The 27,489-nt window shown below is 59.8% G+C and overlaps 12 protein-coding genes across 15 annotated transcripts; 6 read left to right on the plus strand and 6 right to left on the minus strand.

Annotated features, from left to right (window-relative positions):
- Positions 1-27: 27 nt before the first annotated feature.
- Positions 28-2,038, minus strand: SDRG_04336 (hypothetical protein; the record flags this gene model as incomplete). The annotated part of the gene is made up of 7 exons (XM_008610006.1): positions 28-323; positions 369-436; positions 480-655; positions 706-765; positions 821-886; positions 936-1,355; positions 1,403-2,038. The coding sequence occupies 7 exons, from the start codon at positions 2,036-2,038 to the stop codon at positions 28-30; spliced, it is 1,722 nt and encodes a 573-aa protein (XP_008608228.1).
- Positions 2,039-2,591: 553 nt separating this feature from the next.
- On the minus strand, positions 2,592-4,162 carry SDRG_04337 (hypothetical protein). The gene has a single exon (XM_008610007.1). The coding sequence runs from the start codon at positions 4,131-4,133 to the stop codon at positions 2,661-2,663; it is 1,473 nt and encodes a 490-aa protein (XP_008608229.1). The 5' UTR covers positions 4,134-4,162; the 3' UTR covers positions 2,592-2,660.
- A 733-nt stretch (positions 4,163-4,895) lies between these two features.
- On the plus strand, positions 4,896-7,233 carry SDRG_04338 (the record flags this gene model as incomplete). 2 transcript variants are annotated; one of them, XM_008610009.1, is made up of 15 exons in its annotated part: positions 4,896-4,932; positions 4,982-5,118; positions 5,166-5,272; positions 5,320-5,351; positions 5,400-5,541; positions 5,613-5,788; positions 5,830-5,935; positions 5,989-6,031; positions 6,079-6,133; positions 6,185-6,499; positions 6,545-6,642; positions 6,684-6,788; positions 6,833-6,892; positions 6,937-7,068; positions 7,113-7,233. In XM_008610009.1, the coding sequence occupies 15 exons, from the start codon at positions 4,896-4,898 to the stop codon at positions 7,191-7,193; spliced, it is 1,626 nt and encodes a 541-aa protein (XP_008608231.1). The 2 variants fall into 2 exon arrangements, with proteins under 2 accessions (XP_008608231.1, XP_008608230.1); XM_008610008.1 differs by having other exon boundaries at positions 5,400-5,608; positions 5,659-5,788; positions 7,113-7,193.
- A 36-nt stretch (positions 7,234-7,269) lies between these two features.
- SDRG_04339 (hypothetical protein) lies at positions 7,270-9,162 on the minus strand (the record flags this gene model as incomplete). The annotated part of the gene is made up of 6 exons (XM_008610010.1): positions 7,270-7,280; positions 7,382-8,167; positions 8,223-8,367; positions 8,418-8,612; positions 8,664-9,086; positions 9,133-9,162. 6 exons carry the CDS (start codon positions 9,160-9,162, stop codon positions 7,270-7,272), a joined length of 1,590 nt encoding a protein of 529 aa, XP_008608232.1.
- Positions 9,163-9,554: 392 nt separating this feature from the next.
- On the plus strand, positions 9,555-11,656 carry SDRG_04340 (hypothetical protein; the record flags this gene model as incomplete). Its single annotated transcript, XM_008610011.1, has 9 exons — positions 9,555-9,741; positions 9,779-9,841; positions 9,891-10,088; positions 10,137-10,628; positions 10,674-10,794; positions 10,860-10,990; positions 11,039-11,232; positions 11,274-11,380; positions 11,426-11,656. The coding sequence occupies exons 1-9, from the start codon at positions 9,560-9,562 to the stop codon at positions 11,654-11,656; spliced, it is 1,719 nt and encodes a 572-aa protein (XP_008608233.1). The 5' UTR covers positions 9,555-9,559.
- Positions 11,657-11,660: 4 nt separating this feature from the next.
- Positions 11,661-13,607, minus strand: SDRG_04341 (hypothetical protein). Its single transcript, XM_008610012.1, has 5 exons — positions 13,310-13,607; positions 13,049-13,265; positions 12,902-12,998; positions 12,777-12,846; positions 11,661-12,727 (listed from the first exon to the last, which is right to left on the minus strand). Exons 1-5 carry the CDS (start codon positions 13,562-13,564, stop codon positions 11,687-11,689), a joined length of 1,680 nt encoding a protein of 559 aa, XP_008608234.1. The 5' UTR covers positions 13,565-13,607; the 3' UTR covers positions 11,661-11,686.
- A 3,011-nt stretch (positions 13,608-16,618) lies between these two features.
- SDRG_04342 (hypothetical protein) lies at positions 16,619-17,409 on the plus strand. The gene has a single exon (XM_008610013.1). The coding sequence runs from the start codon at positions 16,631-16,633 to the stop codon at positions 17,255-17,257; it is 627 nt and encodes a 208-aa protein (XP_008608235.1). The 5' UTR covers positions 16,619-16,630; the 3' UTR covers positions 17,258-17,409.
- A 358-nt stretch (positions 17,410-17,767) lies between these two features.
- SDRG_04343 (hypothetical protein) lies at positions 17,768-19,470 on the minus strand. Its single transcript, XM_008610014.1, has 5 exons — positions 19,426-19,470; positions 19,204-19,367; positions 18,887-19,151; positions 18,395-18,836; positions 17,768-18,350 (listed from the first exon to the last, which is right to left on the minus strand). The coding sequence occupies exons 1-5, from the start codon at positions 19,447-19,449 to the stop codon at positions 17,833-17,835; spliced, it is 1,413 nt and encodes a 470-aa protein (XP_008608236.1). The 5' UTR covers positions 19,450-19,470; the 3' UTR covers positions 17,768-17,832.
- Positions 19,471-19,667: 197 nt separating this feature from the next.
- Positions 19,668-21,645, plus strand: SDRG_04344 (hypothetical protein). Of its 3 annotated transcripts, none has more exons than XM_008610016.1 (10): positions 19,672-19,948; positions 19,991-20,142; positions 20,186-20,263; positions 20,319-20,434; positions 20,487-20,662; positions 20,708-20,786; positions 20,829-21,054; positions 21,100-21,161; positions 21,208-21,371; positions 21,414-21,506. In XM_008610016.1, the coding sequence occupies exons 1-9, from the start codon at positions 19,689-19,691 to the stop codon at positions 21,331-21,333; spliced, it is 1,275 nt and encodes a 424-aa protein (XP_008608238.1). In that variant the 5' UTR covers positions 19,672-19,688; the 3' UTR covers positions 21,334-21,371; positions 21,414-21,506. The 3 variants fall into 3 exon arrangements, with proteins under 3 accessions (XP_008608237.1, XP_008608238.1, XP_008608239.1); XM_008610017.1 differs by having other exon boundaries at positions 21,419-21,506; XM_008610015.1 differs by having other exon boundaries at positions 19,668-19,948; positions 21,208-21,645.
- SDRG_04345 (hypothetical protein) lies at positions 21,358-24,152 on the minus strand. Its single transcript, XM_008610018.1, has 7 exons — positions 23,144-24,152; positions 22,901-23,091; positions 22,611-22,853; positions 22,307-22,555; positions 21,962-22,261; positions 21,653-21,908; positions 21,358-21,603 (listed from the first exon to the last, which is right to left on the minus strand). The coding sequence occupies exons 1-7, from the start codon at positions 24,126-24,128 to the stop codon at positions 21,428-21,430; spliced, it is 2,400 nt and encodes a 799-aa protein (XP_008608240.1). The 5' UTR covers positions 24,129-24,152; the 3' UTR covers positions 21,358-21,427.
- A 114-nt stretch (positions 24,153-24,266) lies between these two features.
- Positions 24,267-25,577, plus strand: SDRG_04346 (hypothetical protein). Its single transcript, XM_008610019.1, has 3 exons — positions 24,267-25,056; positions 25,100-25,156; positions 25,199-25,577. The coding sequence occupies exons 1-3, from the start codon at positions 24,289-24,291 to the stop codon at positions 25,526-25,528; spliced, it is 1,155 nt and encodes a 384-aa protein (XP_008608241.1). The 5' UTR covers positions 24,267-24,288; the 3' UTR covers positions 25,529-25,577.
- Positions 25,578-25,794: 217 nt separating this feature from the next.
- SDRG_04347 (hypothetical protein) lies at positions 25,795-27,358 on the plus strand (the record flags this gene model as incomplete). Its single annotated transcript, XM_008610020.1, has 1 exon — positions 25,795-27,358. A coding segment is annotated over one exon (1,490 nt), but the record flags the coding sequence as incomplete, so codon positions are not given.
- Between the last annotated feature and the right edge of the window lie 131 nt (positions 27,359-27,489).

Here is a 27,489-nt window from a genome sequence, read left to right on the forward strand (position 1 = left end):
CTTTAACGGTTGACCGACAAGAAGAGCTCAGACGTTGACGCGGCTGGAGAGGACGGCGACGCGGTTTTGCAGCTCCGAGACGACCGTCGACAGCGCGTCCATCGAGACAAAGACCACGAGCGTTTTGGACGCATACGCACAGCCGCACATGGTCATAGCATGGCCGAGACACGCGAGCTTGGAGTCCGAGCACGGGCAGATGACGCCGGAGAAGAAGACGCTGTGCTTGCACACGCAGCAGCGGCGACACGCTTCGTCATAGTCCAGCACGGCTTCGGTGAGCGCCAAGCGGCCGACGTCGACGCCGGCCGTGTGCACCAACCCTACGGTGAAGCGGGTGACGACAGGAGGGTCCATGTATCGTCCACCTTTTCGGCGCAGCGTCTGTCGCGCCGTGCGTTCGTCGTCTTGGAGTTTGAGCAACGCATCGAGCAGCCTACACCCGTGGCACGGTTTGGAGATAATTGATAGATTGATACTTTTCGCCGTCTTCGGGCAGCATATCGTCGAGCGAATGGCGAAGGCCGAGCCAGTAGTGGAAGCGGTCGTTGGGGATGACCATGCTGCGCCGGCGCTTGCGATACCACTTGACGCTGTTCCGCGCGTCCGGGAACCAGTCGGCGAGGGCAAAGTTGACGGCTTCGTTGCAGTTGAACTAACAAAGAGCAGCAGATACGCAATACGAACGGACAGTGGTCGTCGTACGCCTTGGTTGAACCCGCAGTGATACCCGCGCGGAAACGTCACGACCATCTCGCCTGGCATCTGCTCTCTCATGTCAATTGTCTAGCCACAGAGGAGAATAGGCCGCAAGGTGCACCTGGAGAAGCTTGTAGACCTTGACGTCGACCTGCTGCAAGAGATGGGGCGAGACGAGCGTCACCAGCTAGACGCAGACGGACGTTGTCGCCTCACCGCACGGTGGTTTGAGAGACCTGGTCGAGGACGGTGGGATCGCGGCGGACGGTCTCGGCCACGTTGGCCTTGAGCGCAGCCTCAAGCTTCCCGGCGTCTGAAGCCGCCACGCCGTACCAGTGCTTTGGGGCGCCGTCGTGCATGTAGTTGATGCTGTAGAGGAAGTTGTCTTCGACGTGCCATGAAAACGTCGAGAAGAGCATGCCAAAGTAGAGCCACGGGACGTTCAGCCCTTCGATACTCGCGTCGACGTATCGCAAGAGCGAGCCGGCGGCGAACGGCAGGTTGTTGAGATTCCACGCTGTCGTGGCATAGTACGTCGGGTCGGCAAAATCGACGTCCTCCGACGCTTTGGCTTGAAGAGACGCTTTGGCGTGCGTGGGCGGCGTGGGGAACCCGCTGCCAAGATCCTTGATGCTCACATTGTTGGCGTACTCGACCTAGTCGGATGCATGAGACGAGATCGGACGTGTTGCAGGTCGAGTACCTCGGTCGCCTCGGACGGCGCGAGGACGAGCTTCCAGTACGCGCGCTCAATGTCGCGCGAAGTCGCATTGGCGTCCATGTCATGCGCTTGGCGCCACTGCGCTTCGAACGCAGCGGCCGCCGCACGGTACGAGCGGAGCGTGTGACGGCGCCCGTTTTCATGCGGGACGCCTTGTTGCAGCAGATCAATACGCTGGAGCTCGGTCGCCATCGACGCCGTGTCGTCGTCCAAGTCGATCTGGAGTGTCGGCGACCAGCCGTCAGGCGGAATGATCTTGGCGATTCCCGTTGTCCGGCCTTGCGCTGCAATCGACCGAATGTAGGCCGCCGGCGTCGCAAACTCGGCGAGTGTCGGGCGGAAGACGAGACACTCGGGTAGCTCCGGCGCATCCATGCGCACCGATACGTCGTAGAGGCTGCGCTTCGTGGCGGCTTGGACGTCGCGCTCCTCGCTGCCGTCGCAATACGCGTCCGCGAGTGTCGCCCGAGGCCGGTGCTGCCGCGGCGGATGACTTGGCGTCGTCCGCTTCGGAGGCTCCTCGTTGGAAAACCACATTTCAACCGAGCTGTCCGAGTCGGTAGGCTCCTTGACGGCGTCGGCCCGCGGCCGCTTGCCCTTCTTGCCTCCGCGGGTCATCTCGCGTGCTGGCAAATCCGAAATGCGCTGATTTTTCACCAACAGATACCGTGCATGCATACAAAAACCAAGCTTATTCCGAGCGTAGGCCCAACTCACGCACCCAACGGTCTCGGACGGCAACGCTTCTCCAGCTCATGCAGACTCTGGGCTGGACCACATGGATACGGCGGCGCAATGGTCCCGATCTCGTTGGTCTCTACGGCCGACTTGCTGCCTGCGAGCCTAGGAGCGTCGGGTACGTCGAGTGCAAGCAAGGTCATACATTTATGGCCTGGGTGTTGACCCTTGTAGCGGTCGTATCGATCATGCCACGTGCTCTATCGCCGGTCCCGACGCCTTACTTTATGGCCAGCGCTGCCGGACGACCTGCGCTGTTGACGCCAGCTTCGGCGTAGGTGTTGTAGGGCTTCTCCTTCACCGTCCGATTCCGCAACCTCGTGCTTGGCCTCAACCATTGCAGATGCATGCAACACTCGCAGGCAGAGCGGTAAGCACGCATCAATAGCGTGATTTCGCGCATTGCGCCCGCCCACGCCGACGCGAGCTTGACTGGAGAGAGACGGTCGACGTTGGGGGACATCGAAAGAGGAATCTAATTACTTAATACGCAGCGAGGGCTCTAGTTCTTGGAGAAGTATTCGCAGACCTGGTCCATGACGAGCCACTGGATACCGTACGAGGGGCAGAGACGCGTGAGGCGCGGGACGAGGCCCTTGTAGAGCGCCGAGAAGCCTTCCTCCCGCGAGATGATGCGCATGGCGTCGATCATGCCGCTGTACTTGGGCGTCGTGCCCTTGGCGTTGTCCTGTGCCATGAGACGCGTCTTGACGACGTCCATGGGGCAGTTGATACACGGACCCGGGATCGCGCCGAGCATACCCGTGAGCATGCTCTTCCACGGCGAGAGGCTCTCGCCTTCGTTGAGGTTCCACACGTGCTTCTTGATCGCCGTGTTGGACCAGAAGGAGCACGCCTGGTTGAGACCCTGGCGACCGATCGTCGGCGCGCAGCCCTTCCAAAGCGCGAACGGACCTTCGTTCTTGATGATGGTCATCGTCGTCTGGAGCGGCCCGCGGTACTTGGGGATTTCGCCGGCGACGACGTTCTGGCCTTGGAGACGCGTCTTGACGACTTCGAACGGCGTCACAATGAGGACGGCTTCGGTCGCACCGGCAAGCGCACCCGCGATGAACTCGTTAAAGCCGCTCACTTGGCCGTTCTGGTCGGCGAGGAGCTTGCGGTAGATCGCGTTGAAGTAGAAGCGCGTGCCGTTCTTGGCGACGACGTGGATCGTCCAGGGCGTGAAGCCCTTATAGAGGGCCTTGGGGCCTTCCGCACGCCAGAGCTGCTTGCCGCAGTCGACCATGCCCTTGTACTGGCCCGTCTTGTCGAGCTGGAGACGCGTCTTGGCGACATCGAGCGGCGTCAGAATGACGGCTTCAATCACACCCGACATGGCACCGGCGCAAAACTTGATCGTCGGCGACACCTTCTTGGGCGCATCGCTCTGCGTCGAGATCGGCGCGCGGAGACCGCCCTCGCCGACCTCCACGCTGGCCTTCCACCACTGCTTGGAGAACTCGCGGACATCCGGGTCCCACATGAGCGCCTCCAAGTTGGGGTTGGCGACCATCGTCGCGCGCATGAGAAGATACAGGTGCTTGAAGTCGTCTTCGGTGATCTTGGTGGCGTCCTTGGGGTGGAGCTCCTTGATCATCGTCGTCGCCTCGGCCATCGTGACTTGGATGCCCATCTTGACCATGGCCTCCTGGAGCGCGGCTTCGTCCAGGAACCCCTTCTTCTGCACGTCGAACGACTGGAAGATCTGGTGGATAAAGCTCTCGTGGACAGCGTGGAAGTCGGCGAAGGTCACTTTGCCAGCGTGGCGCGTATCGAGCTTCGCGACGAGCGCGGCCGCCTCGTCGGCCGAGAGGCGGACGCCGGCCTTCTTGAGGCCCTCGGCAATGTCGGTCGTGGCGACGACGCCCGAGCCATGCACGTCGACCTTGGCGAAGGCTTCCTTGAGGAGGTTGTCGACCGTGAGGCGCGAGTCGCGGCGCAGGAGGGTCACGGGGCGCGAGCTGTCGGCCATGGTGCAAGTTGCAAAGTGAGGACTTCCGCCAAGGATGTGGAAACCTCCAATCACACGTGACGGGGCGGCCGGCTTACGAAACCACGCGCCTACGTACATCAAGATCAAATGTACGTACACGTACGTACAGGGTACAGGCCGTACGTGGATCGATGACACGCCCTTGTCAAGTCGCAAAGAGCTGATCGGATTGGACGAGAGCATAAGCACGGACCAATGAGACACGAGCAAGCCAATCAAACGCAGTCGTGGCAGCCCCGTGGCCCTGTACCGTCCGCCGCCGACAAAGCGACGGCGAATGTACCCATCTCGGTCGGCAACTGCAACCACAAGGCAGCCAGAACCGCTCTCGCCCGGCGACGACGACGACGACATCGCCCTGGACTCTGACACCCACTCGTCACCTCAAAGCGCCCGGCTTCTTGTCCTTGGAATCCTCGGTGCTGCCGTTCACCATTCGATGACTGCAGGTCAAAGCGGCCTCGCGACGACGCATTGGGTCATCGAACCAGCCTTCCCACCCATGCCTATCACTCTGGACGACACGGAGCGAGTGCTCTTGGACGCGAACGAAGTACAGCGACGACGATGACAAGCCGGCGGGATCGAGGATGGCTGTCCCTTGGTGTCCCTTGCTAAAATGGGGAGGCAAGACGCAGCACTGAGATGAGGCGATGATGGGGCGATGACGCAGTCTGTCGGCCGGTTGAGTTGGGCATAGTATCCGGATGACCAATCGAATGGCAGCATTCGCCCACGAGCATGCTGCAACGATGGACCGCGATCCGGCCCAAGCTGCGTACGACGCGTCCTGGCCTTGCATGCGCGCTGACCTTGGGCGTGGCTAGGCTATGGGCTAGCGACTGCAGCATTGGGCGCCAGTGTCGCTGCAGGCGTTGCGCTTGAAAATGACAATGCGAGCGAGCTCCACTTGCTGCGACGCTACTTGGCGGCGAAGCGCGAGAACTACCATGCATCCCTGAATGTATTCCGCGATACGCTTGGGATAGGAGCTGTAAGCCACAGTGCTAGGACGAGGAGAAGGCCCTCGATGGCACGTGGCTCATGAAGGCGACACCGAGCTTCCCGCACGTCGTCGTCGTGTCGCCGCAAGACCATGCGACGACCGTCACCTCCATGTAGTACACGGACATACGCTCGATGGCAAACGATAGACGTACTGTAGGCTCCTGCGTGGTGGCATCGAAGTGCCTCTCGGTAGAGAATGATGACGCGTATGTACCACCTCACGTCATGACATGCTAGGCGACGTCGTCTCCTTCTCGTCGTCACTGCGATCGCCACCGATCGAGAGCGTGCGCTCGCTCTGGGTGCGCTTTTTGCGCAAAGTGCGCGCGTGCCAGTTCTACTTGGAGTCTGGTTTGCGGAGCGATCTGTACGACGCCCGGTGCGTCCCCAGATTCTCCTCCAGATCCAGATATTCAGACTCGAACAACTTTGCGTGTTGCGTACTAGTAGGCTCCTGCAATACGAGCTCGATCTGCTGACGCAGGCGCTTCAGCAGGAGTCGCGTGCTGACGACGACGACGCACTTGTCTACATTTTGGCGCCACGCGAAGCGTTGACAGAGTGCTCGACCGATCGCCGGGCGCTGTACCAAACGTGGGGCCAAGCACTCACGTCGCAGCAGCTCGGTACGCTCATGCCGCCTCGCATCGCGTCACGGCAGCATTAGCACACGTGGTGTGGACGGCCCCGACATGCGCCGCGATCACCGAGTTTGTCGTTGCGAAGCGCGAGAGCAGCGACATTTGCTTGCTTGTGCGTCCGCAGAGCGCGTGGTGCGTCGTCTCCACAGCACCTTACCTCTTCGCTCATGCTACCTCTCGTACAGTGTGGATGCGTCGTCTGCCGAGGAAAAGCTGGCGATGCTCGCGGTTCGGCCTCGTATGGCTGCTCTGCTTGCTCTTGACGCAGTGGCTAGGCGCACTACGACCTCGTGCTTTCCCCCGATGACGTCGACCGCATCACTGCCCTTGGTAGATCTTGTGTCATGACACATTCGTGACGGGGCTCAATCTACACTGTAGTGGGCAACTGGTGGACCGACTTGGAGGACATCTGTGCGTCCGTGGCCGCAAGTCGGACAGATGACGACATGAGCGTCATTGTCGACGATGTCTGCACGGTGTTCGAGGCGACGCTTGTCGCCGCACTCAAAACGTACTTGCGCCTACCCGATGACGTGGCGAGCTGTGCGGCCTTGGGTCGCACCGCCCAGATCGAGCTTCTCGAAAAGTGGCATGCGTTCGAGGCAGCCTGCGGCCTCAGCAACGAGAGCGCGCAGGTGCTGGCAAATGCGCAAGCGCTCATCAAGCCCAAGGGCTCGTCGCCATTGCCGGACGGTACCCCGCCATTCAACATCGTCATCGATACAGCGCCACTTGTAGTGCGGCTAGTGCTCGCGGCGTTTGCAGCCAGCGGCGTCACGGGCGAGCGGCGGTTCTGGGATCTCTTCGCCTCTAACTGGGTCCAGCTCGAGCCAAACGTACGCCATGATGATGTAACCCGTGTCCCAAGTCCTCGTAGAGCGCTGTTGCCGTCGGCGTTGTGCCCTGCGACGCCATCGACATTCTGCGCGGATGCTCGGTCGTCGTACGTCCGTTGCTGCTGCGTCACTTCCGTGCGCTTTGGGTAGTCTCCTCGATCCATCGCTCGTTGCTGTGAGCTTCATTTAGTCGGACGATGCGACGTGGACTGCGGTGCAGGACCTCCAACACGCCCTCGACGCCCAAGAGGTAACACGATTGGCGCCGCTTCTGATGTCTCAGCGTGGACCTAGCTGCGCGACAACGTCCTCAACTACGAGAGCGAAGTCGAGATGGCGACGCGGCTCTTCCACAAGAAGCGCGCCGAGTACGAGCTCGCGTGGAGTGCATTTGACGACGCAGAGAAGGCCCAGTACGCGGCCGAGGTACGTGCGTATCGTACGCCTGACCTCTCATCCAGAGGCGCTAGCTGTACCTTCAGGAGCTTCGGCTGCAAACACAGCGGGAGCACATCCAGCGGCTCAAGACAGTGTACGGGGTGCCAGCGTAAGCCACTTCGTTGCGGCATAGAGAAGAATGGGTTTGAAAAATACACGACAACTACGGGCTCCGTCGTTCGTTGTCCTCTACCGCCGGCCTAGAGGAGAGCACATTTGGATCGAGACGATGGTGACAAGCACGACCACCCTGCCGCGACGACTCCACGTCGCAGCAGAGCTTACGAGGCAAAAGTGCTACCTTGGGGAGGACCGTCCATGACGCCGCGCGGAAGCATGCCCGGCGGGCCTTGTTGTTGCTGCTGCTGCGGCGGCGGCGGCATGCCCATGCCCCCCATCGGCTGGCGGCTCGACGACATCGGGCGCATCATGCTCATTTGCGGCTGGCCGCCCGCGCCACCATTCATGGGCGCCATCATCGGGCCCCCGTTGCTCGGCGGCTGCTGCGGGTTGTACGGCGCGTTCATTGCGTTGCCCTGGGACGGGTGCTGCATTGGCGGCTGCCCACCTTGCTGTTGGGGCGGCGCATTGCCCGGGGCCGAGTTGGCGGCCGGCGCTGGCGCCGGCGTGTTCTTGGACGTAAACGACGGCATCGGGGACGTCGTCGGCGGCTCGGACGGACCCGGCGCCGAGTTGGCGCCCGGCATGCCGGTCGTGGGCTGGCCGGCTTCCCGCGCGCGGAGCAAGTCGAGGCGCTCGCGAATAAACTGCGCGTCGGCACCGAGCTCGGCGGCCTTTTGGTAGGCGTCCTGGGCGTCGGTCGTCTGGTTGCACGCGTCGTAGAGCGTGCCGACGTTGTACCAGACTTCGCAAATGTTGGGGTTGATGTTGATCGCACGCGAGTACGCGTCAAGCGCATCGAGGTGCTGGTTGAGCTGGTAAAAGAGCACGCCGAGCGAGCACCACACGTTCGGGTTGGACGGGTCCGAGTTGACGGCGTGCTTGTACGCGTCGTACGCCTCTTCGTACTCGCGGACTGCCATGTAGCAGCGACCCAAGAGGTACCAGCCCTTGCCATCCTGCGGATCTAGAGCACAAATGCGTCATAAGGGACACGACAACACAAAAATGCATAAACGTACCGACCGCGACCGCCTTCTTGAGGTACTTGATGGCCTCGACGTGCTGGTTGTGCTTGAGGCAGAGCCACCCGAGCTGCTGCAGCGGCTTGGCGTTGTTCGGGTTGAGATCGACGACCTTGAGGTACGAACTTTGAGCCAACTGGATCTAGTAGCAACAAGTGATATAAAAGGGCGGCACGCGATTGGTGGGCGTACCTCCGACTTCATTTCGTAGACGTGGCCGATTTGCGTCCAGACGTCGCTGAGCATGTCGTTCGACTGCGCGAGCGAGAGCACCGACTTGAGGCGCTCGACTGCGACGTCAAGGTCGCCGCGTTGCTTGGCGATGATGCCGAGGCGGATGCGCGCTTCCAGCGCCATGTTGAAAGGGGGCTCGAAACGAAGGACCGCCTATAGCGCAAGAGATGAGCGTCTTCTCGATAGTACATGGCGCTATAGTACGTCAAAGGATTCTTCGGCGTGGTCGAGCGCGCCCGAGCGCTCGTAGAGCTGGCCAATGCCAAACCAGAGGGTCGGGTCGCGCTGCGACGCCGGGTTGTTGTACATGGCGTACTGGTACGCGGTATGGGCATTGGCGAGGTCGTTCAGCATCATGTAGCAGTAGCCCAAGTGGCCCCACGCGTCCGTGTTGTTGGCGTGCTCGCTGAGCGTGACGAGGCTGCGGAAGCAGTCGGCGGCCTTGCTAAAGTTCTCGGCCTTCTCGTAGCAGCAGCCGATGCTGTAGAGCGCGCCCGTGTTGAGGCGGTTGTGCGACAGCGCCTTCTCGTACGAGACGAGCATGTTGTCGTCGTCCCCCATCATCTCGGCGATGCGGGCCAGCGTCATCCACGCGTCTTCGTTGCACTGCGACAGCTGACGGCTCACCTAGGATGGAGTAAGGCGATGCTTCACATACAGAGCGTCGTCGTACCGAGCTCTCTTCCATCTTCACCGAGGTCATGTCGTCGTTGCCTTGTCTCGCTCTCTACTGCCGTACTCGAACCACCCGGCGACCACAGGCAAGAAAAATTTGAACTTTGAAATTCCTGCCTTCTTTTCCCACGCTATTTCACACTCACACTATTTGGCCAAATCCCACCATCCCCCGCCGGTCCGTGATGGCGCGCGTCGACGCTTTATTACAAACATGCAGCTAAAACCTACATTCTGCCCGCCCCGTCCACGGCTGGTGTCGCGACACGGTACCACACTATTCGCGACCATGACTGCCGGCCGTGAAAAAACACTATTTGGTGGCCACCAGAGGCGCCGGATATGTCTATCCGGACGAACCCATCCGGCATACTTGTACAGTATTAATATCACTTGGAGGTTATCCAAACCTCATCTTCCGCAGCATGGCTCCGCGGGTCTGGGTCCGCATGGAGCTCTTCGAGCATTTTGCTCTGCCATTCGCCCCGCGCTGCTTGGCGCAGCTGACGTCCGCTAGCATCTGCGCGGTCGTCGGCGCCTTGCACGCGCTCGAGCTCCCGCCGGCGCCAGCCTTGGGCTCCGTCGCCCGACCGATCCCGTCGCCACGGTATCCCGCAGACCATGGCTCATGCGATCGGGTGTAGGTACGAAGCGTGGCAGCAGATCGCGACCGAGGTTCTGCAATGGAAGGAGCTCGAATGTCGCTCGTACGTGGTCCCTGCGTCTCGTTGGTGCAGCCATGGACGCCCACCGTAGGTTTTGGCTCGTCTTGACAACGGCCCACCGCCACATCCGAGTGCCCAGCGAGGACGGCGAAGCGTACGATGCATCGGCCCTCGCCGACGAAGACTACTACACGAAGGAGTCCATCCCGCTCTTCAAGCTCGTCATCTATCTGTACCTCCACTTGGAGAAGCCATCGAAAGCCAAGCCCAAGACGGCCTTTAGCGCCGTGTACGAGCGACTGCGCTAGACAATGCCACGAGCATAACGCGCATGTAGGTGGCACCACGACGAAGGCACGCCGCCGCCAAGTCCGCGCACGACGCCCAACTCGCCCGGCCCCGCGTCGCCGCACACGATCGGGCTCAAGGACCGGTCCGAGGCGGAGACGCAGTACCTTCACTTTGTCCGAGACCATCTCGACACACTCATCGTGCTCTTGTTCGACGTGCAGCGCGACGGCAACGTGTTTGCTGACATCCTTCTGCGTCCCGAGCAGCTCGACGTTCTCGGCTTCTTGCTCGCAGGCGGCGACTCGTTCGTGCAGCAGCGCTATTACCTCAGCACCATCTACCCGAAATGGGTCAACGGCAGCCAATACACGAGCAAGCTCGCCAAGTGGCTAAAGAAGTACCTCACGCTCAACGACGTCTTGTATCCGCCGATTGGGTTTGCCTTGCCGCCGTCGATGCATTTTCAACTCCACGGGTCCTTCGACCTTATGAACGGCAGCGACATGGACGACTCGGAAGGCGCGATCCACCTCCAGCGGTACGTTCTCAAGGTTGCTAAGATGCGGTGTATAGGACTGCGTAGACCGCTCGTGCTGAGCAACGTGGCCAAGTCGACCGTCATCAAACGCGCCGACGAGATGACGCCGCGCTCGGACGTGACGATCTTTGCCTGCCACGACGCGTTCGTTTACATTTTGGGTCCCGTGCGATATCCTTTTTGTCTTTTTGGGTATGGGCAAGTTGTCTTCTCGACTGTTTTCTTGACGAGAGAGCTACGCACGTGTCGATCGTGGCGTGTGCCAACTGCAAGATCGTGCTCGTCCCGAACCACGGCGTGCTCTCGATCGACCGCTGCGAGAGCGTCAAAGTCACGGGCGTCGCCGCACTGCTTCGCGTCCAGTACGACGTTTGTCATCGTGGCGAGGATGACGAAAAGACTCTGTGTAGCAACTGCTTGGATTCGACCTTCAACGTGTTTACGCCCCGACGCGGCCTCTTCTCGGGCGACAACCGTGGCCTTCTGGTTGGCCCATACAACTGCAGCTACCCGATGCTCGCGCACCACTTGAGCGCGAGTGAGTTTGCATTCGTGCCGCACACCGCGGGCATGTGGGACAAGTTCCTCAACCTCGCGTCGCCGGGTAGAGACGACGATCCTGCTTGGTGCCTCATGCAGGCTTAGAGGACGCCCATGAGAAGGACGCCATCGTGCTGCAATCGCCGAGTCAGTTTATCGACGTGTGCATTCCCGTCAAGATGGAACTCTCGACGCTCGCGTCCACAAGCAAGGTAGAGATGCAGATGCAAAACACTCTGCATCGAATCAACTCGTAGGCGCCGCCGTTGGCGCTGCCACCACCATTCGAGGCCGTCGTGCAGCAACTGCACGCCAACGTCGAGAGTCTCCGGGTCCTCCTCGCCCAAGACGACCTCGAGAGCGCTGGGAAGCGCGCGTTGGAGCAGGCGGTCCAAGCCAAGTTCAAGGAGTGGCTCACGTCGTCGGGCCATGCGCGCGAAGTCCTCGACCTCGTCCAGCTCGAGAAAGCGCGCGCCCACAGCATGTGAAAGCATCGGAGCAAAATCATAGTTTCGATCTTACGCTGTGTTTGGAAAACACGGGAACGACCGAAGGTTGGGCACCGCATCGAGCACCGCAATCGCCTTGAGAAAGACGCTGTTGGGCGTGAGCCAGTCGTCGAGGACGAGGCCTTCGGTGAACGTCCCGGCCGTCCAGCCGGGGTTGTACTGATACGCAGACTCGGGGTTGATCGACCACATGAACCCGCCGGCATAGTTTTCCTCGAGCATGACGGCCATGAGAAAGTCCGTCGCGCGCTGCGTCGTCTTGAGCGGGTGGGCGTCTTTGGCGTACAGTCCCGCAAACTCGCCGAGGACGACGGCCTCCTTTTGCTTGGCGTTCAAGTAGCCAAACATGTCGTACGCCGTCGCCTGAATACGGGCTTTCAGCGTCGCGTCGTCGAGCTCGGTGAAGCTCGGGCCGTAGAAATACGCCTGAGGCGAGACCGCCGGCGTGTAATAATGCGGTGCGTACACAACCTTGTTGGCCGTCGTGAGCGCCACTGGGCGACCACCCGCCTCTTGGAGCCCGCCGCCCCACCAGTCGAAATACGAAATCGTCGACCCGTTGAGCGCCACCGTATGCGCGCTGTTGACGCCCTCGACAAAGAGGAGCCAGTTGGGACACCCATTGAGCATTTGCGTGCCAATGGTTTCGGCGCCGGACGCAAAGTCGGCCCATGTCGATGTGTGCGGTTCGTTCTTAGCGTCGAGCCCCATGACGTTCCAGTACGTGGCCGAGCAGAGGTTGGTCGTGAGGATCTTGACCGCTTTGAGAAAGTCGGCTTTGGAAATGCCGAGGCTCTCATCGTACCACGTGCCGCCCGAGTTGGTCGTTGTGAGTGTGTGCAGCGAGATGAGGACGCCAATGTTGCGGTACGCGAGCACCTTGATAATCGACTGAACCGTGCTCATGTACGTTGAGGTGTCGAGCGCTCGGTTGAGCGCCTTGTTGACGAGCCCGCTGATCGGTGGCGTGTTTTTGAGGAGGCTCGTGATGCACACTGGGAGGCGCACGGCGTTGAACTTGTGTTCTTGCATAAACTGCGCAATGACATACTAGACAGATGGAGAATAATGCTGCCGCCATTTTTCGAGTACGGCGTACCGCGGTCGTGCCGTTTTGGCTGTTGGCCCACAGTCCGAGCGGCACGTTGACGCCTGTCTCCATGCCAAACCTGCCCACGTGGTAGAATGGAATCGTTGCACTAAAGGGTGCGGGACACGTCGTACCAGTTGAGGCCTTTGAGTCCGACCGCGACTTCAGTGCCGTTGGCACTCGTGCTGTAGATCTTGCCGTTCTTGCTGAGGTAATTGGGAAGCTCGCAGTCTACGCCAACCGACAATTGAGCGACTTTGATCGGATGAATACCGACGTACTTGTCGTCGAGTATGTCATGGGGTTGCCCACTTGACCGTCGGCAGCATCCGTGTCGGCGGTTCCCGAAACGAGGTTGCCAGAGTGGTTCTTGAAGAGCCTGTTGGTGGCGATCAGGACGCGTTCCTTCGCCGCGTCGCGCGCGTCACGGGCCTCAAAGACGATGCCAACGACTGAGCCCGCTACGATGCAGAACAAGAGCAGGATCCCCGGCCATGTCTACGTCCGTCATATCATCCGAGCATGGTGCTGCATGTGCGTACTCGAATGCGGCCCTTGTAATCGCGCTTTGACTCGGGCTGCGTCACGTCACTTTCCACAGGCACAATGACGCGGAACTCGGACGCGCGGGAAAAGTCGCCCGACGCCGACGTGCGCAGACACTTCTCGCTCTCACGCACGCTTTCGCGCCAGAGGTCCATGCTCTCGCGGTGCTGGAGGTCGTACCCGGACGAGTGGCGGGCGTTGCGCTCCGAGGGCCGACTGATCTCGGCGTCCGAGAGACGGTTGTACTCCATCTTGTCGGGCAATTAGTCGATTCGAGTATGTTGCGAAGTCGAGAAAATGCGTACTGACGCGTTCGGTGTTGGTCGGTCCGAAGAGATTCGTCCGTATGCCACGTCATGGCCGTTTTTGCAATATATTTTTAAAATATGATCTTATCGGTGACGTGGACGCACGTGCGAGCGCTGCGATATCCCACTGACGCCAAGCGGCGCAAAATTTCCGGTTCCTCATGATAGATGAAGGACGAGATACTGGATGGTACCCAGGAGTTGCTCCGCAGATTCAATCCACCGCTCGCCGTCAACTGCGCCTGCAGAGTGACAGTAGACGGCAGGCTCAAATAGCATGGAGCTTTCTGATAAGCCGCTCGTGTTGGTGCCGAAACGAGGTGCCCTTCGTCGTGGGACAGAGTTCAGTACCTCGGCGGAACAAGAGACGTCTTTTTGGCACCCGATCCAATTACTACGCTTCGCTCGGATGGTTCGCAGGAGACTTGGTGTCAGTGCATGGAGCCCGAGCATCGCAGCTGTCCGCACGGGGTTGCTCCCAATCTGCAGTAGGCCACGTGAGACCGAGACCCCAAAGTTTATAGCTACTCGCGCAATCTTGGCGTACGACAAGAGTCATTTGTTACATGCATATGCTAGAGATTCCATGCGTCTAGCCCCCTCCTGGATCCAAGTTTCGAAAGCCGTGCGTCCAAAATGGCCGGTGGCTCGTCTCCTGCGCGTCGCTCGCAACGATGCGGGAGAGCCACGCTCGCACGTGTCGGCCAAACAATGCGCGACGGAGACTCCGCGTTGATAATGGCCGGTCCGACCGACCTCCGGGCGACTGAAAACAAATATAAACAACTGGTGCCCACAAAGTCCTCGTCGTTGGGCCGGATATGATTGCGTTCCAGCGCACGACAAGTACACGGCACAAGCCAGTCGATAGCACCAAGGCCATAAATATCGAGGGTGTAGCACGAAATTCGCTTATACAAATTCGCGCTTGGTGGAACCCCTTCATGACGATGATTCAAGTCGCTGGGCAAACGAAAAAGCGGGGAGGCAAACGGATAATAAAATATAATAGAGAATAAAAATATGCTGCGATCCTGCACGAAAGGGCGTCGGCCGCGATCGCGGCCGAAGGCTAGACCGCGACGTTGAGGCGACTGCTCGCGTCGTCCACGGGTGTGCGCTTCACCTTTTTCAGCGCTGGAGGTGTCGTCTTCTCGTCGGCTGCTGACCGCATGGCCGAAGCCACCTTGCGGACGGCATCGGTCCCAGTCGCCGTCGTTGGAAACACAGGTGGCTTCGCACGCGGCTTCGTCGCCTGTAGCGTAGGCGGCTTCATCATCGGTAGTGCATTCGGCTTCTTCGTTGCCAGCATCACCGACATCACCGAGGTACACCCCATGCAGAGCAGTGACAAGCAGGCACCGTTGCGAACGATCTGCCACAGCGAGCACGACCCACCGCGCACGCCCTGACATGACGTGTGGACAAGTGTGGTTCCATCCACCATTGCTGCAAAGCGCTGGGCGTCTGTCCTTGGACCATAGTACGCTGCGATCCGGGTCTCCCATCGTGTGTCATCTCCTCGCCAAGGAAGACAACCATGGGAATGACCTCGCGTCACTGTTTTAATCAAAATTATGTTTTAAACCCATCTGGTTGCAGTTTTCATTTCGATGGGCGAAAATTTCGCGCCACGCCATGGCCTTGATAGAAGCAAGGATACCGACCGGTGCTCTCCAGAAGACCAACGTCTCGCTGGCTTTTCCAGCGTAGCTGCTGCTGCGTTGTCAACTGCAGGCGAACGTGTTTACAAGGCCATACAAAAGTCTCCGAGCTGCAGGCGTACTAGAACGAAATTGGCGCGTCGAAGTCCAATTATACGCTTTTCTACGACGATTGGGTCCATGGGCTGCCCGTAAATGTATTTCGCCCCCCGAGGCCAGTGCCGAGCCTAGGCTGCTTTGCGCACAGAGTCTGCGTCGACCAAGAGGCTGCTCGACGACGCTTTACACATGGCTGGATCTCAACTTGGAGAAGGCGTTTGAGGAAGAGATCGTGAGCGTCGCCTCGGCGCTCAAGGACGCGCGCTGGGTCCGCTACCGATGCGATGCAGGCTGCCTTGGGCATGAGTCTTCTGTTGTGCAAACAAGAGATCGACACGGTGCTGCACCTCATTAAGCGAACCACCGAGCACGCAGCGGACGTCACGAGCTCCTGGTCTTGGCCAATGTCGAAGAAGACACCCTCGGCGTCGCCAAGAAACTTGTGCTCGGCGTGGAAGAGAGCACGAGTGCGACGGCGCGTGCTGCGGCAAGCAAACGAAGCGGGTGCTTTGTGTACGCACTCCGAGTTGCCCTCCAGAGACAGCCCAAGTGCAGCGGCACGAGTCCTCTGATTGAGAACCTTCCGTTGGTCACGGCGGACGGTCTAAACTGTGACGTTCATGGGTCGTCGCTCTTTGGTCTCACAGCCCGTCGTGACGGACTCGACGTTTCCCTGAGTCTCTTGGCACGTCTGGCGGGCCGGGGCGTCTCCACACTTTGGAGCTCGACGATCGCTCAGAAGGTTGTCGGCATGATTCAGATCGAGGCGTACGGAGTGGCCGCCCGTGCACCAAGGCGCTGGGCCATCGCCCCGAGCTTTTCAGCGTCCTCTCTCGGCGCAAACAACGAGATTTTGGAGAAACCTGGACACTGGTTGGCGTGTCACAAGCAATAAATCCACCAAAATCCAGTGGCTATAAATAGCCACAAGAATGGGTGCCTCATTTATAACTCTGGATTTCTCAGGTTGAAGTTGACCCATCGTCGCCAGGCTCAGAAATCACCTGCCGCTTGGTATGGGTGGCGCAGCCAAGCTTAACTACTCATCCTCGCGCTTGATTTGTAGCAAGACTACTACGCATAAGCTCGTAGTAATACGAGACGATATGTGGCTGCGCTTGCTTGGACGCGAGAGACAGTCAAAGTCCCAAGGCCAACTTCAAGTCGTGTTCGCTTCTGATTGGCTAACGTGTTGCCTTTGCTGCACCGATGACGACCGTCGAACACTTACGAATTTGCACTCAGCATGGACGACTACAAGAACCACCCGCTGCGCCACACGATGCGCGTCGCTGGCGACAGCGAGACCGAGGAAGACCGGATGCTCCAGGGTCAGCTCTACTACGGCGGATGCCCCGTCCTCATGGCCAAGCGCGTTGCGGCGCGCAAGCTGTGGTCGCAGCTCAACAAGCTCGACGACGTGGACGCGACGGACCCCGCCCGCCTCGCGCTCTTGCGTGAGCTTCTTGGGTCCATGGGCCAGGACGTCGCGATCGAGTCGCCGTTCCGGTGCGACTACGGGAACAACATTTATCTCGGGTCCAACTGCTTTATCAACTACAACTGCACGATCCTCGACTGCAACAAGGTCACGTTCGGTGACAACGTGCTCGTTGCGCCCAACGTCTCGATCTACACGGCTACGCACCCGACCGACGCCAAGTTGCGCCACGACTGGGGCCCCGAATTGGCCTTTCCCATCACGATTGGCAACGACGTCTGGATCGGCGGCAACGCTGTCATTCTTCCGGGTGTCACCATCGGGGACGGCGCCGTCATTGGCGCGGGGGCCGTCGTCACTAAGGACGTGCCGCCGTATGTCGTCGTTGGCGGCACGCCGGCGCGGATCATCAAGCATCTCGACAAGCCGTAATGACGACCGTCGGATCATTTGTAACAACATGTGTTTCTGCATGAGGCGCACATGTGTCTTGTCCATTGCATGGAGCACGAGCCTTGAGCAAAGTATTCTACTGTCGTCAATTCCAGTCGGAAGAGGGACGAGTATAACACACTACTTTTGAGGGCGTATCAAAGGAGCTGCGCGAGCTGTCCGTGTACGTACAGGTGCAGCGAGGTAATCACGGGTTGGGACTTCGATCAGCGACCACCGTGTACTAGTATCCGCTAACCCCTAAACCAGAGGCGGTTGTGCGTGCTGGTAGGAGCAGCGCAAGAGAGGACTTGGTCGCAGGGCGCAGTCGCATTTCAAAACCCGCTGCCGCTCATTGCTGTTATGCTCCAGGGGCTCGCTAACGAGGTCGTTCATTGAGTATCTAGTCCGCGCGTCGTCGCAATATGAGTCTACCGACCAGCAGGTCGTGGCCCAAATGCTATGACGTGGTCCTCCAATCCGGTGGTGGTTTTGGCTCCAACCATCGAGTATGTAGTAGCAATGATGATTTGAGAGTTATGAGTTAAAAAAACAGGTCTGGTGTCGCGAGCGCTCTACTTTTTCCGGCCCTTGAATTTGTTGAAGGTCGCGCGGGCGCCCTTCTTGGCGGGAAAGTCCTTCTTCTTGCCGCCAAAGGCCTTGCCCATCGGCTTCTTCCCCGTCGGCTTCCCCGTCGGCTTGCCCGTCGGCTTGCCACTCGGTTTGCCACTCGACTTGTCAACCGGCGGCTTGCGGTCGTTGAACTTGCGCTTGCCGGCCATGGGCGCCTTCTTCTCGGCAACCTTGCGGTCCGAAAACATGTACGCGTCCGGCTCTTCGCCGACGGCCTGGCGGTAGTACTCGGCGTCTTCGAGGTCCGAGACTTCTTCCGTGTTGGCGTACTGCTGCAGAAGGCGGCGCTTGGTGTGCACGTCGACGCCCTTCTTGTCGGCCTTGGCCTTCTTCTTCGCCTCCTTTGCGTCCGTCTTGGCCTGGACGTTGGCGGCCTGCTCTTCGCGGCGCTTGCGCTTGAGCGCGTTCTCCATGTCCTTGCGCGCCTTGATCTTGGCGGCTTCCTCCGGCGTCTTTTGCACTACAAAGCAATGAGGCACCAGGTGTGAAGTCGCAAGAACGTACCGAAGGCGTGGTACAAGATATCGCCGTCGCACACGCCCTTCTCGACCTTGACGAGCTTGAGCGTGAGGCGCGGGCCAACCTCGGCGAGGCGCACCGCGCTCTTCTCGCTCTTCGTGTTGCCCCGGCCGCGGAACTTGTCGGGCAGCACAATGTGCGCCGACTCGTCGTCGACCTCGCTATCGGACGTCATGCCTGTCTGCGCATTCCCGAAGACAAAGTCCGAGATATCTTCGACGTTGCCGAGGTTCGGGACCTTGGACTTGACGAGCGTCTTGACGCTCTTCGAGAGACCGAGCGGCGCGGCGCGGATGACATACTGACGGAACTCAACATGGCCCGTCTCCTTGTCGTAGTGGAAGAGCACGACGCGGCGACAGTCGGCGAGCGCAATTGTCTGGACGTCAATGGCCGGGAACATGTTTTGAAACGTCGCATTGAGAAGCTACACCGCATGCGCATGAGCGACGAGCTTGACAAGACGATGCGATCTACCTTGACGTGGTCTTCGGCGCCGGTAAAGTTGTTGAGGACGACGAGCGGCGACGTCTTGAAGGCAAGCGACGCATCGACCGGGCGCTTCTGGATCGAGTGGATGTGCTTCATGAGCGAGTAGCCGACGACCTTGAACGAGAGCGTCGGGCCGCGCGGGAGGCGCACGAGCTTCATGTTCGTGCCGGCGTCTGTGTGGCTAAAAGCGAGGAAGTGCGAGACGCCGAGCGGCGCCGCCACGTGCACGAAATCTTGGATCGTGTTTTTGCTACGACGAGAGGATGGTGAGCCGATGACGCATGGGCGAAAGATGTAGCTACCGCTTCTCACGGAGCTTGTCGGCTGTGTACGGCAGCATGACCTGGCGCATGTCCTGGACGAGGTTGATGACACAGCCCGGTGCTTTGCCCATCTTGAAGACGAAGCTCTTGGGCGTGTTCTCGTAGTCTTCCGTGCCCGCATTGGCATGCGTACGGGTCTTCTTCTACACAGAGAGAGCATGCATGAGCCATAGCCCTCCGGTGGCAGCAGCGACGACGTACGCGACGGCCGGCCTTGCGTGGCATCTTCCTCTAGCTGCGTTCGACTGGATAGGAGATGAACAACAAGCTCGAAGCGCCAAGCGCGAGCTGTCCGGATACGCCCATTCGGTTGGTAATCATTGGGTGTCCATCCGGACACCGGGCACACTTGGTGTTTGTATCGACTTTAATATGGGTTGCTGCAGGTTATATATCATATCAGAGAGGTTTAATGCCAAAATAGTGTGTATTATTGGACAAAACGACCAGAAATAGAGTAATCGATGCGAGGCGCAACCTGGCTTGCCGGCCTCGCCGTCGCGACGTGCTGCCACGTAGCGCTTGGCGTCGGCTACCACAGCCCGTGGGTCAATGCGACTGTTAATGGAAACCCGGTCCGGCTCGAGCTCTCGACGCGCTTCCGAGGTGTGATCCTCTACGCCGACGTCGACGAGTCGGCGTACACGAGCGTGAGCCTGGGCTTTGACAACGTGACCGCGGGCGATGTTATCGCCAAGGTCGCCGACGCCCAGCTCTTTGAAAAGTGAGTGTTATCATCAAACGTCGCGAACCACGTAATGGACAGGCGATGGAACGTGTCGGGGCTGCTTGGCATCGGGCTCGTGTCGTCGCCGCAGCCCGGCTGGCCGTTCCCGGGCGACCTCGTTCTGCAGTACAACGGCATGGATCCATCGACAGGCGCTGCGAATGCAACGCTTCGTCCTGCGGCGTCGCCAGGTGCGACCGAAGCGTCCTCTATACGTGGAGCTCACGCGACCAGAGGACGACAAATGGACGTGGTCCGAGTCGATGAACGTCGTCCACGACTTTTACTACAAGCGCCGAACGTCCTTTACAGGTAGGAGAACTCTCGACATGGAAGCGTGAGCCTCAACTCGGTGATCTTCGTGCAGTGCACAACGCGACGGTCTGCGGCGTGCCATTGATGCAGCCGTCGTCGTCGTACTGGGCGGCCCACGTCGACTTTGAGGTGCCCTGCCTCGTCTTGCCCAAAGAGTTTTACACCTCGGTAAGATATCCTAGCACTTCATCGTCGTATCAATGTGCAATCATATTTGTAGCTCGTGACGTGGGCACCGCTCGAGTACAACGCGTCGGCCAATATCACGCAGCTGCGGCCGAACGTGTCCCTGCACGAGCTGCCGTCGCTCTCGTTTCAGGTCGGGTACGGTCTGCCGACGCTCACGCTGCCGCTCGCCGCTTTGGCGCTCAACGTCTCGACAGGCCAAACGCCCCAGTACGCGCTAGTCTACGTGGTTGGTCCCTCATTCTCGGTACGTAGATTGTGCCTGCAGCGGTCGACGAGCATTGTCAACCGCATTCTCGAGCACCAGATTGTCCTCGAAGAAGACGACATTTTTGTACAGGCGCGACAGGTCTAGTAAATTCTCATGTTGATGTAGACCAAAGAGATTGGCGGCATTGCGTTCGTGCCCGACATGTACCAATCACCGATGATCTTTGGCGCCATGGTGCTCCAGCATCTGCCGACGCTCTTGAGCGACACACAAAAGCAAGTAGGCTTTGTGCAAACGCCAGTGGTGACGCCGACGACGCAGCCAGTCTGTACCGTGCCTCTCGCCTGCAGTGGCCAACAGACGTACGATCAGTCGACCAACAAATGCAACGGTACTGCGACCAAAATGCGTTGGCAGCTTTAAACCGAATGCCTAGACCCCAACTGCGACCTTGTCTACTACCACGAGTTTGACGACGCCACAAAGACCTGCGTGCCGGTACAGCCTCTCTTCTTGCGGAACAAAGTTGGGACCAAACGAGTAGGTGGCGCAGTGGCAGTGGGTCGCAACGTGTTTGATTGCGAGTTTCATTGCACTGGAAGTCTACCTCGACCGCAGCCGTCAGCGTCTCGCCGAGAGGACGTTGCTCGACGCCGAGGGATCTTCGTGAGCCAACCGTTGCAACTCGAGAAAATACAGTGCAGGGTGGTATGTTCATTGATCGGGAGCTTTCATGTCGCATAGCGATAGACAAGCGGACGTCCTTATTGCTTGCCGAGCGAGAAGCCTGGTCGACCGATCGGGATGGACTTGACCTTGTTAACGTTGGACGTGTCGATCGCCTTGCCGGCCTTTTGCTCGTTGAGCTGCAGTTGCACGTGGATGCTCGAGCTCTGCTTGAGGAGTTCTCGGATCGCAATCGTCGCATAGCTCGACGACTCTACACATATATGGGATCAACAAGATGGCCTCACAAACCACAGACGTACGGAGGATGAACTCGAGGCAGATGGCCTTGAACTTGCCGTTCGGGAGCGACGGCACCGTCGGGCGACTCAAGAGCACGTCGACTTCGGACGGCAGGAGCGGGATCGTCTCGTCGTCGTAGCGCTTGATCTCGTGGCGCACTTGTTGCGGCTTGCGCAAAATGTGGCGGTACGAGCCCGGGAGGTTGTACTCGGGCGACTGGTCTTTCCGAAGCGACTCGAAATTCACGCCATCTTGCGTCGCGCAGCGGGTGTAGACCTACGCGAATGCGGTAAAGTCGGAAATTTGGCAACAATTCGCAGAAAACATACCTCGGCGACGGTGTTTTTGGGCAGGAGCGTCGAGTAGCCGTGCACGGGCAGCACCACGTCTTCGATCGCGTACTCGCCAATGTTGTCTTCGGTCACAAAGATAATGTCGCTCTCGACAAAGCGCCGCCGCTTCTTGGTCGGCTGCGTCTCCTCTTTTGCTTCGACTTCGGCTTCCGGGTCCAACTCGACGTCACCTCGCAGCACCATGTCACCAATGACAGGCGCCGTGTTCGAGTAGTGGCTCAAACGGTAGCTCGCGGCTTCGTTCCAGATGTAGCTCTGGTACGCGTGCGTATAAATCTAGCAACATCTGAGATACAAGACGCCAACCCACCACAGCCATACCATGCGAAGCTTGGTCGGGATGTTGCGGATCGCACGCTCGTACGCGTCGAGACCGTGGCGTGAGAACCCTTGGAGCACTGCGTTCTCCGCGACGAGGAAGGGAGGGAACATGCGCAAGGCAGCGTCCACGTCCTTGTACTGCTGGAAGTGCACACGCGCCTCGCGGATCTTGCTCGCATCGCCGTCCTTGGGCCCGAGGATGAGGTCCACGACGCCCTTGAAGTCTTTCCGCAGCATCGCGCGCCCGACCTACTCAAACCCATATTTCCATCCGCTCTTGACTCGAATATGGAGAAAACGCTACCGTATGGGACGGAATCGACTTGGTGCCAAAGCGCTGCAAGCCAAAGTAGTTGACGAAACCCATGGTGGTCCACGCGTGGACGGCGGCCGCAATGTCGTCGTCCGAGACGTCATCAGGGATGTTGCGCAGCACGAGACCAAACTGGTTGCCGTAGAGGTCGCCGAGCGTGAGCGGGTCGTTCACGTAGCTAAAGTTGCCGACAAGGAACGCGTACATGTCGTAGTTTTTGCCGTAGCTCTTGTGCTACATCGACATATAAACTGAGCCATCTCGTGCACGATACGACGTACGTTGTTGATGCGCGCAATGGTCTCGCGCGGCACTCTGTACGCCGTGACCCACTGCGTCGTGAGGCCGCGCTTGTCCTTGGTGCCTGCGTACGTAAACACGCCGTCGTTCAAGTGCAAAATCTTGGCCATGTGCTGCATCGCCTCGACCGTCTCCTTGTTCTTCTTGTACATGATAAACTTGACGTAGTCGGCTAGACAATATCTTCCATCAGACAAATATATCCAGCGAAACAAGGAATTTACGGCGGTTGTGCGGCCAGTTGGCGTCCGCTCGGTTGTTGCGGTGGTCCATGTCCTTGCGCTTCGCACCGTTCTTGTTGAACGGCCGGAGGCGGATGACGGTCGCCGCGTCATTGCCCGCCTCGGACGTCGTGTCGGCGACCACGAGCTCCTTGCCGTACTCGCGAATGAGCCCGTGGAGCGCGGTCCGGTCGTCCTTCTTCTCGAGCGGCTGGAAGTGGTACACGAGCGCCGCCTTGGCCGTCGCATCGGTCGTCGCAATCACTTGGTGCAAGAACGCGTCGAGCGTCGTGGCTTCGGTCGCGTCGAGCGCGGTCGCGACCTCGGCGACAAAGAGCTTGGCTTGGCGCTTGGCCGCATACGACGCGCCGTTTTCGCGGTTTGCGACGAAGAGCTCGACGAGGCGCTTGGAGAGCACGTCAAAGATGCTCTCGAGGCCCGACGACGCGCTCGGAAGGTCACTTGTCGTCTCGTGGTACCGGTGCTGCTTGGAGGCCGTCGACTTGGCAAACGACAAGCCGAGGTAGCGCTCCATCGCGTCAAACAAGAGCGTGTGCACGGTGCGGTTCTTCTTGCCTTGCGGCGGCAGCTCGAGCTCGGTCAGGCGCGCAATGTCGTTGCCATTCATGGCCACTTCGCGCACGATAAAGTCCGAGAAGCGCTGCTTGACGATGCCATTGAAGCCCTTGAGGTCGTTGACAAACACCTTGATGCCGACCTCGGTCTCGTCGACGCTGCTCGCGACCGCGTCGTTGTAGCCTTCTTGGCGAAACCACGGAACGTCGCCGCGACCGCCACCGCGGCCTCCACCGCGGCCGCCACGGAAGCCACCGCCGCGGCCACGACCACGACCACCGCGACCGCCGCCACGGCCTCCTCGAGAGTTGTTGTTGAAGTTGTTGTTGCTCATGCTATCGACCGAGGTACTCAGCGCGCGGACAAGACTGGGCAGGAGACGAGCAGGCTTGAGAACCGTTCGGGCGAGCATGCACTCGGAGCCCAAATAGATCACACCAACCAATTGGTCGCGACCAATGGCATCGCGGCGCGCTTTTGGTAGGGCCCCCCACTTTGCGCCTTATCGTGAGGGTCGTGTTTCTGACACGGGGGCCAAAAAAACGATGGAAAGATATTCGCCGATTGGCAGCATGGAGACCACAGGAAGCGAAGGGGGCCGGAAGAGGTCGCTCAAGCACAAGCAAACGTCCGAGAGCGGACCGCCGACGCCACCCGTGAACCCGATGACGAAGGGCAAGGCCAAGGACGAGGCCGCGATGAAGGACCTCCTCGCGAGCAAAATTGCACGCCTCCAGGTCGGCGACGACGGCCTCGACGTCGACATGAGTGGCATCTTCGCCGACAGCACGCTCGTCGAGAGGAGCGTCCAGGCGTGGCAAGACAGCTTGGAGAGCGGCGAGATCCTCCGCATGGAGACGACCGTCGGCCAGCTGCTCAGCCACCTCGCGGCGGTCCACAAGAAAGTCGGCGAGGTCCACGCCAAGTTTATCGTCTCGCGCGAGCAGCTCACATCGTCTCAAGACGCGCTCCAAAAGGTCTCGTCGACCAAAGGCAAGCTCGAGCAGCTCTGCCGCGAGCTCCAGAAGCAGAACAAGACGATCATTTCCGAGTCGCGCAAGATGGCCGAGGACGAAGACGCGAAGCGCAAGCAGCTCTCGACGCAGTTTCAAAAGACGATTGAAGAAGTGAGCGTCAAGATGGAGCAGCAAGGCAAGGACTACGTCGCATCCCTCCACGAGAACGAGGCGCTGCAGACGAAGCTCAAGACGTTCCTCGCGCAGTATGAAGTGCGCGAAGAGCATTTCGCGCACCAGCTCCAGGCCAAAGACCTCACAGTGCAGCTCGCCGAAGCCAAGCTCAAGCATCAAGTCGAGCTCACGAACCGCGAAGCCGAAAAGGTCCGATCGTCCTTATGACTACGATGCATGACACGCAATGCAGGTGCAGTTGACGCTCGAGAAGGCGCAGCAGATCGCCGCCCGCGAAGCCGCGCTCCAGGTACCATAGTAGAGATGGAAGAAGCATTCTACAGCGCTGTAGGAACAACTGGGCGCGTACTCGGAGAAGTTTGACACGGTCCAAGACACGCTCTCGAAGAGCAACACGATGTTTGTGACGCTGCGCTCCGAAATGGACAAGATGTCCAAGCACATCAAGCGCCTCGAGAAGGAGAACGGGACGCTCAAGAAGAAGTGCGACGAGTACGACGCAGGGGCGATCGCGGCTCTCCAGGAGCGCGTCCGGTCGGCCGAGGACGCCAAGCGCCAAGCCGACAAGATCCAGAAGCTCGAAGGACTCTGTCGCATGCTCCAAGACGAACGCAAGCGTCTCAAGGAAGCGGCGTCGCTGGACACAGCCGTCGGGTCCTAAGCGCGAGACTCCACTGTCTTTGTTAATAGCAACGTTTGTGTGAATGCGACCCCATGAATCAAAGACATAGCAGCGCTCCATCGTCTGGCGAAGCATTCAACGTCTCACCTCGCTTCCCGAGCGTCCAGCACCCGGGCTTTCGCAGGAGTACCGACCCCACGTGGCAGCCGCCGTCGGAAATTTGAGCCGCCGGCCGTCGCCGGAGAGATCCCGCCGTCGGATTCGATCGAGGGTTCTTCCATCTCCAGCGTTCACAACTCGACTTGCTATGGCGGACGCTTGCAACATGACGCCGCTGGTCGTTATCGGTGCGGGCCCCCACGCGTTGGCGCTCGTCCTCACCTTGCTCGAACAAGACAGCGCGAGCGAGTTCACAGAGACCGAGGCCGCAATGCTCTCGTTTTGGCGCAAGAAGCGTCTCGCGCCGCAGCGCCCGAGCCTTCGCCACCACCTCCGCGTCCTCGATCCGTCGGGCGCGTGGTGCGCCAACTGGAACGCCAACTTTGAGCTCTTTGGCATCTCGCACCTCCGGTCGCCACTGAGTGTGCACTTGGACCCGCTCCGGCCCGAGGGGCTCCGGGACTTTGCAACGTCGACGCACTCGGTCGTGGCGCCGCCGCCCAGCACGATCCGCTTCAACAAGCGCAACAAGGCGTTTGCATCGCAGACGTCCATGTTCAGCGAGAACGATCGAAGCTTCTTTGGGTGCCCGCGCCAAGACCTCTTCGCCGCCCACAACAAGATGCTCATCACGCAGTACAAGATCGAGACGCTCGTCGAGCCGCAGACCGCCACGTCCATCGTGCCCGTCTTTACCAGCGACGGCGACAAGACGCCTTCGTCCTTTCAAGTCCACTGCGCGTCCGGCGAGATTGTTTGCGCGGCCAAGGTCGTCGTCGCCGTCGGCACGCAGCGTCTGCCGCGGCGGCCCACGTGGTCGCTCGCTTCCCGCCGGACGTTCCACAGCGCCGACCTGGTCGCCCAAGGCCCGTCCATCGTGCAGGCGCGGTATGCGGCGACGCGGCCGCATGTGCTCCTCGTCGGTGGCGGCTTGACATCCGTGCACTTGGCCAAGCAGGCGCTGCGCTGGGGCGCGACACACGTGACATTGCTCACGCGGTCGCCGCATTTGCGCGTGCAGCCGTACGACGTGCCCCTCGAGTGGCTCTCGCCCACGCTGGGCGACAAGATGCGCGCGGCCTTCTTCGCCGAAGCGAATGCCGACGCTCGCCTTGCACGCCTCAAGCAAGCCCGCGGTCGCGGCTCGGTCACGCAAGCCGCTATGGACCAGCTCACCGCCGTCGCGACGCCCGAAACGTTTACGCACATGGGCAGCACGACCGTGGTGGCTGTCGAGGAGGTCGACGGTCGGCTTCAGATCACGCTCTCGTCTGAAGATGTCGCTGCGTCGCCGCTCGTCGTGGACGAGATCATTTTGGCCACGGGCTCGGACGTGGATGTGACCCGCGACCCGCTCTTCCGCGAGCTCCTCCCGCTGGGCGTGACGACAACCGGTGGCTTTCCCAACGTCGACCAAGACCTCCGCATTGCGACGGACGTGAATGTGTTTCTCATGGGCGGGTACGCGTCCTTGCGGCTGGGACCTACGGCCGGTAACCTCATGGGCGGCCGTGCGGGCGCCAACCTCCTCTCGGACGTCCTCCTAGACGACCTCTTGCCGCCCACTGAGCAAACGACGCACCACCATGTCCGCTGTCTCTGCGGCAAAGAAAACATGTACGACCTCCTCTTGTAGAGGGTACGAGTCGACTCGTAGCACGATAGTTAAACGTTAACGCTATATTAGCATATTCCTATATTCCGATACCCTTCCAGGTGTGGCTTAGTGAACCGAGAGGGGCCAAATCGCATCGTATTAGCGGGCGTTCGTCGTCTGGTGCGGGGACTTGCTGCTCGGGTTTTGGACCCGACAGTGTCGACCCTTGGTGGGGGTCCGATGC

Source organism: Saprolegnia diclina (assembly GCF_000281045.1).
Source record: "Saprolegnia diclina VS20 unplaced genomic scaffold supercont1.10, whole genome shotgun sequence".
NCBI classification, from domain to species: Eukaryota; Oomycota; class Saprolegniomycetes; order Saprolegniales; family Saprolegniaceae; genus Saprolegnia; species Saprolegnia diclina.